The sequence below is a fragment of the Xiphophorus couchianus genome, chromosome 8, assembly GCF_001444195.1.
Source record: "Xiphophorus couchianus chromosome 8, X_couchianus-1.0, whole genome shotgun sequence".
Classification (NCBI taxonomy): Eukaryota; Metazoa; Chordata; class Actinopteri; order Cyprinodontiformes; family Poeciliidae; genus Xiphophorus; species Xiphophorus couchianus.
Window position 1 is genome coordinate 5,452,439 of NC_040235.1, and position 18,852 is coordinate 5,471,290.

Below are 18,852 nucleotides of genomic sequence, written 5' to 3' on the forward strand. Positions count from 1 at the left end.
ATTTAAAGACAAAGGTTTTGTTTCTCCATCTCAGTTGCAAAATCTTTATATTTTTTCTACAGTTTTGACTTCATTACAGATTTGTGTTGTTCTTTCAGCAATTGGCCTTTTTTGAGTCTATATTCTACAGTTAACAATTGATTACTAAATTAGTTGACAATAATTTAATTTGTCTATTAATCATGATTAATCACTTCAGCTCCACCCTCACTTATTCCATACAAGGTCATTGCCACAAATAAAACAGCTGCATGTGCAAATTAGGTCGATCTTTATCTTATTTGACTATAAAATATCTCAAGAATGCCAAAGCTTTGAGTTTCCCAAAACATGAGAAAACAGAAAAACAAGAAACATTTAAATAAATCAATAAATACGGGGGAGAATCAGGGCCACTGAAGAAAAAAATCTGACTTTTTAAACTAAGAAATTCTGAGGAAAAACCTTACATTTTGAGACCATAATGCTTTTCTGCAATTAAAAGCTTAAAATTAATAAATAGTTTTAAAGAAAAAAACTGATCACCACAACAGTAAATCTAACCAAAAAATCTGCAAAATTCTTTGTTTTCAGTCGAATTGAAAAACAAAAACCAGAAATTTTAACAGGCATTTTAAGAATTTTGACATCCAATCTAAGGTTTTGCTTTTCCTGGTTTGGAAAAGAAAAAAACTAAATCAGCAGTTAAATGCTAAATAAAATGATCTGACCTGCATGGAGTTCCATGGCTTGATGAAGGAGCTGATCAGGTCCAGGTGATCGATCGGTTCCTGGAGGTGGTGGTTCTGTCCGCCGGGCTTGTAGCTGCAGAACAGACTCCTGCTCCGAGCCCTGAGGTGGTTCAACACGCTCATCACTCAGAGCGGACGCTTTCCTACAAACATCCAGTAAACCAGACCAACAGAAACCTTCAAAACATCCTGTTCTGAAATCATTTCCTCTGCAAGCAGATCAGACGCGACACTCAGAGAGAAGAGGCCGACTGAGATGATCTGGGTGCTTAAAGTTTTAAATACGGTACTGTTATCCTCTTCTGTCTGTTTCTCTCTCTCTCTCATCCCACCATGTCATCACAAATCTGATGGATTTACAGAGATCAGGAGCTAAACACTTAAATCTTTGAACACTTTATAGGCGTCATTAAGCACGAGTGAAAAAAATGTGCAGGTATGAGTTGAAGGTTCAAATTTGGGGGTTTTGTAGCTTCTATGGTGCTACAAAAGTGTCCTAAAAATACAGAATATAATACAAAAAAATACATAGTTACTTAAATGTCTCAGATTACAGAGTATTAGGGCCACACTAAGAAAATAAAAATAAAATGAAGTCAAAATTATGAGAATAGAGTCACAGTATAATGAGAACTCATACAGTAGGTGTTTCCCTGCTTCTGTACACCTGGAATAAATGAATAGGTGATTAACCGACTTCTATAGCAATTACAGGAATACAATATGAATAAACTGTGCTGGAGTTCGGACTCATCAAAAACATGCAGGACAGCGGTCCCTGAGGGCCAGGGTTGGGGACCACTGCTATATGTTGTATCCACAGACCGGTTTGATGTTGGTTGGATGTCTGCTCTCTTCTCTTCCTCCTCTGCAGGTGCAGCTTCCAGGTGACATGCATTTCCTTCATCAAGGAGCAGTACTTAGAGGAGAGGATTCCCAGAGCCAGACCCCAGATGGTTTACTGCTTGTCGTGGTACTACTGCGGTTGCTCTGCTATCACAGATAATTTATGGTCTCGCTTATCTTTGATCTCATCCTTCCTCATAGGTCCTCAGTGCTCAGCTTCCACACTGATTTTCCAGTCCTATGGATTTCTTCCTGCAGCATCTGCCTCTCGTCCTCCTCGCTGCTCCTGTTTGGAGCACCTGTAGCTCATCTACAGTCCTCACCTGCCTGTCCACCCACCAACTGTCCATCTCCTCCAGCCAAGCAACCTAGAAAGCAAACCGATCACTATTCACCCAGTCCAACAGCAAGCAGCCAACCATCGGATCTGTGGATGCTCTCCACCCCATCTTGATCGCCTCCTCTGCTTCATAAAGTAAGATCCAGACTCCCTCCTACACATAACCACTTATCTTATCACAACCTTTAATCATCTCCCTGTCTTCCAGTGAGGATCTGGTGTTGATTTGGTGTTCGCCCTCCTGCAGAAAAGATAAATGAAAACTTTTTTTCTGTTCAATAAAACATGTAACCATGCTGTCCCTGTTGTCTGTAATTGTTGCTTGTGCTAGAGTCATCCAGGATTTAAAACACTATATGTTTTAAATCAAAAGATTACAGTCTTCATATGTGGAAAACAAGATGTTGGCTTTGCAAGCTAATCTACTTATGATTAGTTTACATCTACTTATTATGATGTGAATGGTGATTATCCATATCTTGATAAAGGCATGTTTAGCCCTCCATACACCAGCTTTCCTCTTTATCTAATTTTTTTTGATTAGCTTAGACTATATGTATTTGGCAAAGTTATAAATTAGAGATTGCTTCAAAATAACATTTCTAATCTGTTTCTTTTTTGTGATTTGTTATAGAGCAGCAATTTTTCTATTTTTATTCTAACTGCTCCATAACATTTTATGTTAAGAGTTTTTAATCTTTCTTAAAGGATTGTTTTTGCTACACGGTGAGTAATTGCCATAATGTTGAGCAGATTTGTAGAATTAATCCCTCTGTTTCTCTGGAATTAAATTGTGCTCATAATCTGATTAAATTTTAAGATCTACTTTCTTTTCTTTCAACAAATCAGAAAAATGTTTTTTGCACATGAATGTATTTGATACAACAAGATGAATGTGCCAAAATCAGTTCAATTAACTGATATAAAAATCACTTTAATCAAATTAAATGAGATTAAAAGGTTTTCAGTTGAACAAGTCATAGTATCATGAAGCTTCTTTTCTCTATGTGACAGATTTCAACATCTCAACTCTCTTAATCCCAGTTTGTGACATTTGGTCTCCAAGCAGTCAGATAAGTGGAGATTAATCTGCATGGCAGGAAAACTGGGATGATGAATGGATGAATGCAGCTCTGCCACTAAATAAAAACAACTCATCGGCTCTCATCCAGTCTCAACACACTATCCTAATGTTTGAAAGGCGTTGCCACGGCGACTCCAGTCGAGACGTGGAGATTTGATTTCCTGCAGGAGATTAAAGCCGAACACAGACTGGAGGAAACTCTCACAGTTCTTAGTGGAAACAGACTTTACTCAATGAACAGCAGAAGCATTTGATTTTATTAACACTTTTAATGGACCAAATTCATGATGATTTTAGACAAAATTTGAAAGTGTAAATATAGGTAATCAGCCATAACATCAATATGTTGGGCCAAATGTTTATATCTGATATTTAGACTAGATTGTTTCAAGTGGAAAAGTAGGAAAACTAAATTCCTGTATCATTTTTTAAATGTTGATTTTGAGGGTGGAGTGTTTGGTCAGAGACATCAGAACGTGAGACCAGCAGCCGGTCCTCCACCTCTTGGCTCTCGTACTCGGTACAAAGGTCAGAAATGTCTCTGCTCAGATTCTGCATGAGGGGAAACATTCATGGGGATCAACGTTCAGCTTGGAGGCAACAGGAACAAAACGAAGCTGCAGTGAAACATTCAAGCTTGTAGAATAATGAGTAAACCCCAATTAACTGGTATAAACAAATTTAGTTAGACAAATCTGTATTTAAATGACTCAATGTTTTTGATTGATTAATGCATTTTTCTGATGATTAATCGATTGTTGTGATGATCAATCAGATTAAAAATTGGCTCATTCTGAAGATTTTTTAATTAACCACGTTAGCCTTTCTTATACAGTACTATGCATTGAAAGATGCAAATAAACATAATCAAATCACTTTTTAAATAAGAAAATAAAACATTTTATTGCCTAAAATATAATAACATTCCTCTACTGAAAGTTTGATTTTGTAGCAAAGGATGCATCGGCAGTAAAAAAAAAAAATAAAAATGTTTCCAACAACATGAAAATCTCCACTTTCTGCTTGACTTGTCAATACAGTGTGGGGCTCATTTGGTGATAATTTTTTCCATTAATTAATTTGGTAGCCCAAGATGCTTAATAGATTTTGCTAAAACTGCTACTTCAGGAGTACTGGGTAGAACAGATTTACAGACAGTTTTTTTTCATCTTATAAGCAAAATGTACATATTTTTAAACTTTATTTCAATCTATCTGGAAAGACTCACAGAGAGAAAAGCATCAGTTAGAAAGATTTATTTGGCATGAAGTTCTTTGGTGCTCGGACACTGGCAGAAGCCATGCAAGCTGAGAATCGCCATGAGCTTGGATGGTCGGCTCGGGGCAAAGCTCAGGGTAGTCTTCAGGGTGCTGAGCCGAGGCCTTGGCTGGCCGGCTGGTGGCACGGCAGATGACCGGTTGACTAATGAGATTACCAAGGTATCCGGAACCTGCAGGTTGGCAGAGCCTTGTTAGGCTGATGACCGACCAGCTGATGGGGCCGGCTTGGGTAATGGGGCCTATGCGGAGTAGAGCTGGGCCTGCAGGCTGATGGAGCCTTGTTAGGCCGGCGGATGGCCACGAGTGAGGCTGGAGCGGATATTGCAGTCGGTGTGGTTGCTTGAGCCGGGACTGACAGGCTGAGGAGCCTGTTGGGCCCGACCAGATCTTCTGGGCGTAGAATAGATTTTAAGAACAGTGAGTGCTCCACCACCAGTCATTTGTCGAGATGCTTACCCGTAGACAGTGAACATTGGGCTTCGAGCACAGCTGGAAGGTCCGGTCTGATACAGGAGGAGAAGGCTGAGGATGATGAGTGGCCGAGCTGTAAGAGGGAAGCTGAAGGGATACCCTGAATGGCTGCTGACATGGCTGCTCCTATTCTGAAGGAGTGGCCTGAGAAGTGGCAAGGGGGGAGACCGCATAATGCTAGAGTCTGCCTGAGATGACAGATGAACCAAGCGGCGGTCATGGGGAAGCCTTCGGGGTTTAGAAACAGAGGTATAGACAAGGGGCTGAGTTTATGCCTTCTGCATACGAATTTAAACATTGAGTGGAAGGGGCAGAACGAGCCGCCTAGGCGCGTGATGGAGATGGTGCATAGGCCTTTCACTTTAGAGTGCTTAATGAAGAGGTCATAGTGGTCGGGATAGAATTTAAGATCAGAAATGGTTAGATCTCTAGATGGGTTAAATACTTTGCCCGTGGATCTGAACTCGCTCAGTCTTAAGAATCCGTAGAAGGCGAGGAGGAAGGCGCTCAAGAGGAATGCTTTAACATAGGGAGAGAAAGGACCTCCACGGAGAGCCGCTACGAGGCTTCTGAGTACGGGGAGCGTGATGGGTTTTCTACTGTCAGGAAGATGGAAGCAGTGTTTTGAGATTCCTCTGAGAAGAAGTCTTACTGCGGGGTTAGAGAAAAGGCTGGATGACGTGCTAGGCTGATATAGCTTGGGATAAAAATGTATTCCTGCCAACAGGTTGTGAATGTTTGAATTGACGATGGTTGAAACAGTAAGTGATAAAAGCAAGAACTGAAGTTATACTGATGGCATTAGTATAGCCGGGGACGTGCCGAGCTGTAATGATAAAATTGTCAGTTACGGTCTGCCATGTGATGCGACGGATGAAAGGCATAATCAGTTTAGAGGATGATAGGATGAGAAGCTCAGATATCCAGGAGGGGCTCAGAGTAGAACCACTCCTCCTTTATGTCGAGAGGAGCGTCCTTCTAGATGCATCTCTGGTGAGGTGCTCCGGGCACGTCCCACCAGGAGGAGGCCCAGGGGAAGACCCAGGACACGCTGGAGGGACTATGTTTCCTGGCTGGCCTGGAAAAGCCTTGTGTTTCCCCCAGAGGAGCTGGAACAAATGGCTGGGGAGAGGGAAGTCTGGGCCTCTGTACCTAGGCTGTTACCCATGTGACCCGACCTACCTCAGATAAATGGAAGAAGATGGATGGATGGATGGATGGATGGATGCACACACATACATACACTCACATGCACGATACACATAGCATAACAGAATACAGAGAGTAATGTTAGCTAGTTTGGTTAGCTTGCTAGTTTTAAGAAACATGCTCTTTCGCACCCCCCCATGCCCACACACACATAATAGATGTTGACATTGTCCTTTATTGGCATTTCATCATTGCTGTTGTAAAATTGTTGTTGCTGTCATTTTGTTTTAAAAATGTTCTACAAATTGTTTTAAAAAGATTTAAAAAGTGAAAAATTAAAATATTTCAAAAATGAAATAATTCTTGTGTGAAATAAAACACAGTCGAAAGTATTATACAAAGCATTATTTTGAATAAAAATGATAAAAGTAGAAAAAAATACATTGATTGTAACCCGGGTCAGAAAAGACCCAGTCATGGAAGACTATATAGTCAGTCACTCATGCATCAGAGGGTTAATCTGAGAGATGAGCTCCAGTCTAACACTGCAGTGAGGATTAAAACCGGCCAGACAAGGTGAGGGACGGAGGAGAGGTCACCATCAGGAAGTTTGAACCTCTGCAACAAACTGCATTTTACACTTTCTGGGATTTTTTCTGTATGGTGAAAAAATTTCTGCAGGTTCTGAGTTTCAGGTAGAAGTTCTGAATGAAACGGAAAATATTAAGATTTTCCCACTCTATGCTTCAAAGCATTGACGTGTGACCTTCATGGGATGGGAATGTTTTAATTTAGATTTCTGAAAAGCAGAACTGACAAATAAAGAAATCTTTTTAACGTAATATTTAAATTTGAACAGAAACAAACACATGAAGAATTATGGCAGCAAATTTACAAAATGAAGATTTGAGATTTAAATCTGACATGTTTAGCGGACAGAAACAAAATGTTCAGTGATTTAGGAAAACTGTCCAACATTTCAATGAACTATGACTGACAAATAAAAGGAAAAAAAGAAGAGAAGCAACATCTTGATATTCACAATGAAGCTTTGACTGGAAACAAACAGAAAATGTGGATCCTGGAATAATCCTGGAATAATTCCAACTTCCATCTTTAAAGACCTGGAAGAAGAAAACGTTTCCCAGGATTCAATCAGAATTGTTTCACCAAGAAATAGATTGTAGAGACTGAACTATCTGTTCAACAGTGAGAGAGTTTCTCTGACAGGAGGAAAATCTTTAGACTCTTTAGACTCAACTCAGCACAGAAACACAGAGGAACCAGAGTACAAGACCATAAATCCAGGAATCAGAGGTTCAGTGAATGTGGTGTTGAAGGAGTGGAGGAGGATCAGTGAGTCAGAGGAAACTCTGTAGAAGGACAGAATGCCAGCAGGACAGTCCACATACACTGCTACTCTGTTAGAGACAGAGGAGGAGGAGAGACGAGTTTCTCTGTTATTGTGACAGACAGAGTAACCATCATCAGAGCATCTCAGACTCCAGGAATGATCATTCCCTCCAAACCAACAGTCTCTACTGTTTCCTTTCCTCCTTATAATTCTGTAACTCACTGATATCTCAACTCTTCCTTTCCACTCAACCTCCCAGTAACAGCGACCAGTCAGACCAGTTCTACACAGCAGCTGAGGCCAAACATCAAATCTGTCTGGATGATCAGGATATGACTGAAGCTCCTCCACAGATGTGACATTCTTGTCATTTTCAGACAGTTTGAGTTCTCTGCTCACTGTGTTTGTGTCGATGGTGAGTTGACAGGAATCTGATGGAGAGAACAAACACAATCCAGCTGCAGTTATTGATCATTTATTGACACTTTGATGATGACTCCTGAATGAGTGATGTGACAGTTTGAAGATGGTTGAATGTGAGCTGCTTTGTTGTCATGAATCAGATGAAAAACACACTTACACTTCCTCAGACCTGGTGTCAAGAATGGGACTCCAGCAGGCTCCACCCTGAAAGGAGGAGGGGGGTCAGACCATCAGTCTCTTTCAGCAGCAAACATGGACATTACATGTCTCTCAGACACACATTGTCCTCCACTGAGACAGGAACAGTCCAACATTTGGATTGCAAACTGCAGTGGATGTAGGAAGGACAGTTGGTGCTGCTGCAGCACAACTCATTTCTCCAAACACAGGAAAAGCTCCAACAGAGAGGAGAAAGGAAATCCCTCAGTAACAACCTGAAGAAACTCACTGAAGCCTAAAAGGACATCAGGAAACTAAGGAAACATTTCTGGAAGCTCAACCTGATTTAATAATCAGCATTAAAATACAATCAATCTAAACTCTGACACAACACCTGGATACCTGTTCCATCCACACTCCCACACACAGATGAAGGAATGAAACACTAAACAGCCCTGCTGCTGAAAACCTGCTGTGGCCTCACTGTAATATCCAGAAATGTTGGATTGTACTGCTGTTGCAATCAGAGGCCAAGAAGAAGCTTCAAATTCTTCTCCTGTTCAGCTCTACGTTCCTGTCAGAGACTTCAGCTCCTCATGAGGAGAACAACTAAAGCCTGGAACAGACTGACACTAACATCCTGACATCTCATCCCTGAACAAAGCTTTGCAGCATCAAGGTGACTCTTTGCGCCATATATGGACAGATTTCCTATAAAGGGGGCGGAGCCTGGATTGGAGGAACCAGCAGCAGCTTCCAGGAACAAACCTTGGGAACCTCTGGAGGAGAACATGGAGATGAGATTCCTGCTTTAATCAGTGGATTCATTGATAGAAAACATGACGACTGAAATATCTGAGAGCTGCAGCTCCATTTTCTACAGATCTGCTGGAACATCAGATAGAAATGAAGAATTTCATCATTTCACATCAAATCTGTTCATCTTCCACAGATACAACTGAATTATTGACCTGAACTGGTTCTAAAGGTCTGGATGGTAAAAACATCCATTGTTTTTATGTCTCATTAGTTTCCAGAAAGAGTTGAAATGTTTCAGAAGCTTTTATCCAGCAGCTCAGTAAAGATCTCTCCTCTTTCCAACCTGATTTAGTCCATGAAGCAGAACATCTCTGCTGCTGCAGCAACAGGAGGAAACTTCTCCAGCTCTCAACTTCTACACTCTGACTGCTTGGAAACAGATCATGGAGGAACAGCCTTTTCTCCAGGCTGCCTCCTCCTGACTCTAGCGCCACCTACTGGCTGTTCACCAGAGGTGGAAAAAGAACTCAAACAATGTACTGAAGTAAAAGTACAAATAAACAGACAAAAATGTTCTCTAGTAAAAGAACCACATTAACATTTTTACTTGAATAAATATTTTTAAATATTAACAATATCCATCCATCCATCCATTTTCTTCCGCTTATCCGAGGTCGGGTCGCGGGGGTAGCAGCTTCAGAAGGGAGGCCCAGACTTCCCTCTCCCCGGCCACTTCTTCCAGCTCTTCCGGGGGAATCCCGAAGCGTTCCCAGGCCAGCCGAGAGACATAGTCCCTCCAGCGTGTCCTGGGTCTTCCCCGGGGCCTCCTCCCGGTGGGACGTGCCCGGAACACCTCACCAGGGAGGCGTCCAGGAGGCATCCTGACCAGATGCCCGAGCCACCTCAACTGGCTCCTCTCGATGTGAAGGAGCAGCGGCTCTACTCTGAGTCCCTCCCGGATGACTGAGCTTCTCACCCTATCTCTAAGGGAGAGCCCAGCCACCCTACGTAGAAAACCCATTTCGGCCGCTTGTATCCGCGATCTCGTTCTTTCGGTCATGACCCAAAGCTCATGACCATAGATGTGGGTGGGAACGTAGATCGACCGGTAAATCCAAAGCTTCGCTTTTTGGCTCAGCTCTCTCTTCACCACGACGGACCGGTACAGCGCCCGCTTGACAGCAGACGCTGCGCCAATCCGCCTGTCGATCTCCCGCTCCCTTCTTCCCCCATTCGTGAACAAGATCCCGAGATACTTAAACTCCTCCACTTGGGGCAGGACATCCCCCCTGACCTGGAGAAGGCACTCTACCCTTTTCCGGCTCAAGACCATGGCCTCGGATTTGGAGGCACTGATCCCCATCCCGGCCGCTTCACACTCGGCTGCGAACCGCTCCAGCGAGAGCTGCAGATCACGACCCGATGAAGCCAAAAGGACCACATCGTCTGCAAAAAGCAGAGATGAGATCCTAAGGCCACCAAATCGGATCCCCTCAACACCTTGGCTGCGCCTAGAAATTCTGTCCATGAAAGTGATGAACAGAATCGGTGACAAAGGGCAGCCCTGGCGGAGTCCAACTCTCACCGGAAACGAGCCCGACTTACTGCCGGCAATGCGGACCAGACTCTGACACCGGTCATACAGGGACCTGACAGCCCGTATCAAAGGGCCCGGTACCCCATACTCCCGGAGAACCCTCCACAGGGCTCCCCGAGGGACACAGTCGAACGCCTTCTCCAAGTCCACAAAACACATGTAGACTGGTTGGGCGAACTCCCATGCACCCTCCAGGACCCTGCCGAGGGTGTAGAGCTGGTCCAGTGTTCCACGACCAGGACGAAAACCACACTGCTCTTCCTGAATCTGAGGTTCGACTATCCGACGGACCCTCCTCTCCAGTACCCCCGAATAGACCTTGCCAGGGAGGCTTAAGAGTGTGACCCCTCTATAATTGCAGCACACCCTCCGGTCCCCCTTTTTGAACAGGGGGACCACCACCCCAGTCTGCCAATCCAGGGGATCTGCCCCCGATGTCCATGCGATATTGCAGAGTCGCGTCAACCAACACAACCCTACAACATCCAGAGCCTTAAGGAACTCCGGGCGGATCTCATCCACCCCCGGGGCCTTGCCACTGAGGAGCTTTTTAACCACCTCGGCGACCTCGTCCCCAGAGATTGGAGAGCCCAACCCAGTGTCCCCAGGCTCCGCTTCCTCAGTGGAAGGCATGTTGGTGGGATTGAGGAGGTCTTCGAAGTACTCTGCCCACCGGCCCACAACGTCCCGAGTAGAGGTCAGCAGCACACCATCCCCACTATAAACAGTGTTGGTGCTGCACCGCTTCCCCCCCCTGAGACACCGGATGGTGGACCAGAATCGCCTCGAAGCCGTATGGAAGTCTTTCTCCATGGCCTCTCTACACTCCTCCCACGCCCGAGTTTTTGCCTCAGCAACCGCCCGAGCCGCATGCCGCTTCGCCCGCCAGTACCCATCAGCTGCTTCCGGAGTCCCACAGGCCAAAAAGGCCCGATAGGACTCCTTCTTCAGCCTGACGGCATCCCTCACCGAAGGTGTCCACCAACGGGTTCGAGGGTTGCCGCCGCGACAGGCACCGACAACCTTGCGGCCACAGCTCCGATCGGCCGCCTCGACAATGGAGGCACGGAACATGGTCCACTCAGACTCCATGTCCCCCACCTCCCCCAGGCAGTGTTCGAAGTTTTGCCGGAGATGGGAGTTAAAGCTCCGTTTCACAGGGGATTCCGCCAGACGTTCCCAGCAGACCCTCACAACACGTTTGGGCCTGCCAGGTCTGACCGGCTTTCGCCCCCACCACCGGAGCCAACTCACCACCAGGTAGTGGTCAGTGGACAGCTCCGCACCTCTTTTCACCCGAGTGTCCAAGACATACGGCCGCAGATCCGATGAAACGATGACAAAGTCAATCATCGAACTGCGGCCTAGGGTGTCCTGGTGCCAAGTGCACATATGGACACCCTTATGCTTGAACATGGTGTTCGTTATGGACAATCCATGGCGAGCACAGAAGTCCAGCAACAGAACACCACTCGAGTTCAGGTCGGGCGGGCCGTTCCTCCCAACCACGCCCCTCCAGGTCTCACTGTTGTCGCCCACGTGAGCATTGAAGTCCCCCAGCAGAACAAGGGAGTCCCCAGGAGGAGCACTCTCCAGTACCCCCTCTAAGGACTCCAAAAAGGGTGGGTAATCTGAACTGTCGTTCGGCCCGTAAGCACAAACGACAGTCAGAACCCATCCCCCCACCCGTAGGCGGAGGGATGCTACCCTCTCGTTCACCGGGGTAAACCCCAATGTGCAGGCGCCGAGATGGGGAGCAACAAGTATGCCAACTCCTGCCCGACGTCTCTCACCCTGGGCAACTCCAGAGTGGAAGTATGTCCAGCCCCTCTCAAGGAGACTGGTTCCAGAACCAGAGCCATGCATCGAGGTGAGACCGACTATTTCTAGCCGGAACCTCTCGACCTCACGCACTAGCTCCGGCTCCTTCCCCACCAGAGAGGTGACATTCCACATCCCAAGAGCCAGTTTCTGCAACCGAGGATCGGACCGCCAGGGTCCCCTCCCTTGGCCGCCACCCATCACACAGTGCACCCGACCCCTTTGGCCCCTCCCACGGGTGGTGGGCCCATGGGAGGGGGGGCCCATGTTTCCTCTTCGGGCTGAGCCCGGCCGGGCTCCATGGGTAAAAGCCCGGCCACCGTCTGCTCGCCATCGTGCCCCCCCTCCAGGCCTGGCTCCAGAGTGGGGCCCCGGTGACCCGCGTCCGGGCCTAGGGAACACCAAGTCCAAGGTTTTCCTTCGTCATTGGGGTCTTCGGGCTGCGCTGTGTCTGGTCCCTCGCCTAAGACCTGTCTGCCTTGGGTGACCCTACCAGGGGCATGAAGCCCCAGACAGCATAGCTCCTAGGATCATTGGGACACTCAAACCCTTCCACCACGATAAGGTGGCAGCCCAAGGAGGAGTATTAACAAAATTAAAAATAAAAATTAAATATTAATAATAAACTTCTTGGATACAGAGATGGAAAACTGAGCAGCAACTGAGAAAAGCTGTTACTTTGAGCAACAAGCTAACTATTTAGCTTCAAACCAAATGTTTCCCAGCAGACTGAGTAAAGACGTTTCTCCCTCTTCCTCCTCTATCAGACCTTCTCTGCTCCTGCAGCAGGTTCCTCCATACCTGAGAGCATCCAGTCTCCAGTGTGGATCCTTCAGTCCAGCCGACAGCAGCTTCACTCCTGAGTCTCCTGGATGATTGTAGCTCAGGTCCAACTCTTTCAGATGGGAGGGGTTGGAGGTCAGAGCTGAGGCCAGAGAAGCACAGCCTTCCTCTGAGACCAAACAGCCTGATAAGCTGCAGACACACAATTCATCGCATGATGAGAATGTTGATTTAGTACTGGTCATTTTCATGTGATGAAAAAAGTCAATCAATTGTGCTTAACTTGTCAACAAATTTAAACAGTAATAACACAAATTTCATCATGGATCAGAATAGAAACATCCTTCATTGTTCCACAGAAGGAAGTTCAGGTTTATCAGTATGAAGTTTAAGGTAAATGGAAGAATCAAATATTCAAGACAGGGTAAAAACAAAAATTGGGAGACTGTAGCATCAGAAAACCTTTACAGAGGAATAATTATGCTGTACGTTTATTAAAAACAGCATAATCAGGACAAAACATGTCCCACTTGTTGCACATTATATCACAGTCCCACGCCGGAATTCACTGTGTTCTTAAGAGCAACCCATTCTTTCACAAATGTTTGTAAAAACAGTCTGCATGCCTAGGTGCTTACTTTCAAACACCGGTGGCCATGGAAGTTATTGAAACACCTGTTTATTATCCTTTGGATGGTTGGTCAAATACTTTTGGAAATCTGTTTGCAGCTAATGGACAGAAATATGGCTTCCCTATTGAGAACATTTTACCTGAGAGTTTCCAGGTTGCAGTTTGGACTCTTCAGTCCAGCAGAGAGAAGCTTCACTCCTGAATCCTGCAGGTTGTTGTTACTCAGGTCCAGTTCTCTGAGACTGGAGGACTGGGAGCTGAGAACTGAGGACAGAGCTTCACAGCTTCTCTCTGAGAGGTTACAGCCACTCAGTCTGAGGAGACAGAGAGGAAAATCTGTTCTTAAACTCTTTATTGAGATTTATGTTTTTCTTTCCAGTCAGTTATGTTCTTCTTCAAAAGATTGAATTAATTTGCAACTAAATCTGCTATTGAAATACAATTGGTATAATCTCTGATATCGGTCAATAGACAGAAATCTGGTTTCACCAGTATTGCGAACATTTTACCTGAGAGTTTCCAGGTTGCAGTTTGGACTCTTCAGTCCAGCAGAGAGAAGCTCCACTCCTGAATCCTGCAGGTTGTTGATACTCAGGTCCAGTTCTCTGAGACTGGAGGACTGGGAGCTGAGAACTGAGGACAGAGCTTCACAGCTTCTCTCTGAGAGGTTACAGTCACTCAGTCTGAGGAGACAGAAATATTTATTAAACTATTCTTCAAAATTTATATTTTTTCCAATCAACAATGTTTTTCTAGGACAGAGATGGAAATATCTTATTTTACACAGGTATATGTGATTGTCGTAAAGTAGTTCATTTTATAATTAGTCCTCCAGCCTTATAGGTCAGAACTACAGGCAATAAGAAGGTTGGAAAGAGAATTATAAAATTACACAATAAACGAAATGAATCCAATTTCATTTTTAACATGAAGAGGAGTTATTTTGCTGCTTTAGTATTCAACATTATGTCCAACTGCTGAAGGAAGTCTGTTTCTCGTTTACGTGTCCCCCACCAATGGGACATTTTAAATAGAAAATGCATTAACATATAAACTGAAACTTGAATATTTACCTTATCATTAGCAGATTTCTATCAAAAATAAATGCAGTGACAATCTGTGTCCTTACAGAGCTTTGTTGGAGGCTTTAACCACTGGCAGAAGCCTCAGAAGAACCTCCTCTGAAGCAGAGTATTTCTTCAGGACAAACACATCCAGATCTTTTCCTGATGACACTAAGATGAAACCCAGAGCTGACCACTGAGCAGGAGACAGTTTATCTGTGGAGAGACTTCCTGAACTCAGAGACTGTTGGATTTCCTCCACTAGAGAACGATCATTCAGTTCATTCAGACAGTGGAACAGATTGATGCTTTTCTCTGCAGACACATTCTTACTGATCTTCTTCTTGATGTATTTAACTGTTTTTTGATTGGTGTCTGTGCTACTTCCTGTCTCTGTCAGCAGACCTTGTAGGAGTCTCTGATTGGACTGCAGCGAAAGTCCCAGAAGGAAACGGAGGAACAAGTCCAGGTGTCCATTAGGACTCTGTAAGGCCTGGTCAACAGCTCTCTGATGTAGAGACTTTATGCTAAGGTTATTAGGTAATGAAGATGTTTGTGTTTCTTCCATCAGGTTGACTCCAGAGTTGAGGAAGGTCAGATGAACATGAAGAGCAGCCAGAAACTCCTGAACACTCAGATGGACAAAGCAGAACACCTTGTCCTGGTACAGACCTCTCTCCTCTTTAAAGATCTGTGTGAACACTCCTGAGAACACTGAGGCTGCTCTGATATCGATGCCACACTCTGTCAGGTCTGATTCATAGAAGATCAGGTTTCCTTTCTGCAGCTGATCAAAAGCCAGTTTTCCCAGAGACCCAATCATCTTCCTGCTTTCTGGACTCCAGTGTGGATCTGTTTCAGCTCCTCCATCATACTTGACCTTCTTCACTTTGTTCTGAACAACCAGGGAGTGGATGTACATATCAGTCAGGGTGCTGGGCAGCTTTTCTCTCTCTCTGGTCTCCAATTCATCCTCCAGAACTGTAGCAGTGATCCAGCAGAAGACTGGGATGTGGCACATGATGTGGAGGCTTTGTGATGTCTTTATATGGGAGATGATCCTGCTGGCCTGCTGCTTATCTCTGAATCTCTTCCTGAAGTACTCCTCCTTCTGTGGGTCATTGAACCCTCTGACCTCTGTCACCATGCCAACACACTGAGGAGGCATCTGATTGGCTGCTGCAGGTCGTGTGGTTATCCAGACCAGAGCAGAAGGAAGCAGTTTCCCCCTGATGAGGTTTGTCAGCAGAACGTCCACTGAGGTGGACTCTGTAGCATCAGTCAGGATCTCCTTGTTGTGGAAGTCCAGAGGAAGTCGACTCTCATCCAGGCCATCAAAGATGAACAGAACCTGGAAGTGTTCAAAGCTGCAGATTTCTTTGGTTTCAGGAAAGAAGTGATGAACAAGTTCCACCAAGCTGAACTTTTTCTCCTTCAGCACATTCAGCTCTCTGAATGTGAGTGGAAATATGAACTGGATGTTCTGGTGGGCTTTGTCTTCAGCCCAGTCCAGAGTGAACTTCTGTGTTAGGACTGTTTTCCCAATGCCAGCCACTCCCTTTGTCATCATTGTTCTGATTGGTTGAGCTCTTCCAGGTGGGACTTTAAAGATGTCTTCTCTTTTGATTGTTGTTTCTGGTCTGTGTGTTTTCCTGGATGCTGTTTCAATCTGTCTGACCTCATGTTCATCATTGACCTCTCCAGTCCCTCCCTCTGTGATGTAGAGCTCTGTGTAGATCTGGTTCAGAAGGGTTGGACTTCCTGCTTTAGCAATCCCCTCAAACACAGACTGGAACTTTTTCTTCAGACCAGATTTAAGTTGATGTTGAAAAACTGCAGCAAGATGTTCTAAATAAACACAAAGAGTCAAATAAGGAGCTAAATAAAACAATCTTCTGATGATGATTTGAATGATTATGATTCCATCTGTTCATATATCAGTAAATGTGTGATTTGTCTATAGGTCAAACTTTGTAGAAATCCTCTTACTGTTCTTCAGACGGTCAGCCAGCTCCTCCTGCTTCATCCTCTTCAGGAAGTTCAGTGTGATCTTCATCACTGCCTCTCTGCTGATCCTCATCTGCTCTTCTCCCTCATCTTCCAACACCTCATCATCATCTTCTATCTGACTCTCTGAACATTCTGGGTAATCTTGACTCAGAACTTTCTTGAGCTTGTTCAACTCGTTCTTCACAAAAGTAACAATGCTGTCCTCCAGCATCTGGAACAGAATAATAGATGAAGAAAACATCAGACTGAAATCATGGAGCCAAAACACCAGATGTTTGTTGGACAGACTGACAGTCCTCTGGTCTACAAAATGCAGCATGGAGATTAATGTGAACAGAACCCACGGAAAAATAGTTGTTCATTTACAGACCATAAATGTGGAGTCCAGCTGTGTTTGATGCTGTGGTGTAGACAGACCTCTATGAACCTCTGAGCTCTGCTGGTCCACTCTGTGGAGGAACCAGGAACAGTTAGGAAGTCAAGAAATATTCAACCAGCAGTGTTCACAGATAAAATTACCAAGAGTTTCACATTAAATGTCCTTGAAGAAGAAAAACAGATCATCTCTTAAACTCAATACAAAGAAGTTAGAAAGAGGAAGATGAAAAACAATGAAGTCCATAAAAACCAGAATCAGCCAGTAGACATTTTAAAATGTTGGTGCTGAACTTGGACTTCAAACAGTCCACACTGTCAGCAGATCTGATGCTGGTTGAGACAGTGTCCCAGAGCTTGGGGACAGTGGAAGTGAAGGTTCTGTCCACACATGTCTTCAGGACAGTGTAGGACATATATCATGTTCTGTTGACTAGATCTGAGGTGATGTGGACATGGAGAATGTCTGACATGTGGGTGTGTGTACATGTGGGATCCTCTCTTGGGTGTTATAGTGAGGATTTTAAAATGGATCCTGTAGATCCCTGGAAGCCAGTGAGCTCACATTGTATCTGTCCACACAGACACAATCAGAAGGTAAAGGTCCATGAAGTGATATCTGGATGTGAGCAGTGAACCTGATGATTAAAGTAGTTGTAAATATTTAATGTTCCTGCTGATCCCAGCAAGAATCATCAGAACCTCTGATGGTCCACATCAGCTCAGTTTGGTTGAGTTCCAGCAGATCTCACCAACCACATCATGAAGCTTTCCTTCCCTGCTGAACTGCTCTCACAATGCACACAGGAACCAAGTCCTGATGGACCAGACTGGCTTTACCAGGTATTTCCCAGTGGGTTCTGGAAACATGTTCCACTCTTAGTCTGACATGAAGCCAGGAAACAGCAGAACATCATGATCAGCAGCCCAGATATTAAGATATGAAGGTATGTTCATTAGATCACGAGCAGCTGATTTCTGTAGATAATGTATCAAACCTCTCTGTAAATATAACTGGAAACATCTGAGTTCTTAGTGGTTCAGTTTCCACAGTTACAGCAAATAGATACAGCTCACATCTCTGATGATGGAGGTCCAGGAGGTCCAGGAGAATTGCTTGTTGTCATGAAGTGTCATTCGGTGAATAGTGACACTTTTAATCCAAAGTTTCTTTAAAAGTTGCATTAAAAGTGTTGATGTTGCATTATTTTGCAAATAAGGACACTTTAATGCAAAGTTGGCACTTTTAATAGACTTTCAATGCAACTTTAGAGCAACTTTGCATTAAAAGTGTCATTATTTCCCGAGTGGCACTTCATGACAACAGTCATAGACATTCATAAAGACTCCTTCATTTTCCTGACAGGTGTTATGTCTTGTTAATGACAGTGTCATGTCAGTCCTATGCACACCCCGTCAAATAAAGTGTTACCCTTAGTTAACTTTATATTTTTGTATTATTTACAAGGTTTCTTGTATTTTTGTTATTTGTTTGTTTTTCTAAATGAGACAGAAATAACGGTGTCCATTTTTTTCTATTAATATAGGGACTGGTATAAGACCTTGATACAATTGATGGGGGCCTATGGATTTTTTTTTTACCATAGCAGGAGAAGCAGCATAAAGCAATAAAAAGTTTGATTTTGTTATTTATTTGACAACTGGAAAAATAAAATATAAAGATCAACCATCAAGTGTTGGACATTGGACATCTTTTGCCTGCGTATGAAACTTCATCCCAGTGCAACAGTTTTGGCTCATTGGTGGAACTTATTAGATGTTTGGTTTAATAAACAATCAATTTCAAGGAATTTTATTGGATTTTAGAAAAATCAAAATTTTCTACATTTTTCATTTAGAAATATTAAGTTGATGCAAAATAGGAGAAAACACAATTAAATGTTTGTAGTGTAAAGTTCATGTCAATAATAGTTTATGTAAGTGTGTCCTGATTAAATAGTGAGTTTATTCTGGT

The 18,852-nt window shown here is 44.1% G+C and overlaps 1 protein-coding gene across 1 annotated transcript in view; it reads right to left on the reverse strand.

The window, feature by feature from the left end:
* Positions 1–4,256: 4,256 nt before the first annotated feature.
* The window catches only part of LOC114149904 (NLR family CARD domain-containing protein 3-like), a 37,513-nt gene continuing 22,917 nt past the window's right edge, over positions 4,257–18,852 (reverse strand). Inside the window, exons 7-13 of the mRNA XM_028026014.1 lie at positions 16,873–16,951; positions 16,482–16,713; positions 14,558–16,340; positions 13,938–14,111; positions 13,569–13,742; positions 12,917–12,989; positions 4,257–4,451 (exon numbers count right to left, since the gene is read on the reverse strand). Coding sequence (XP_027881815.1) covers positions 4,257–4,451; positions 12,917–12,989; positions 13,569–13,742; positions 13,938–14,111; positions 14,558–16,340; positions 16,482–16,713; positions 16,873–16,951 — 2,710 coding nt within the window. The remainder of the gene's footprint in view (positions 4,452–12,916; positions 12,990–13,568; positions 13,743–13,937; positions 14,112–14,557; positions 16,341–16,481; positions 16,714–16,872; positions 16,952–18,852) is intronic.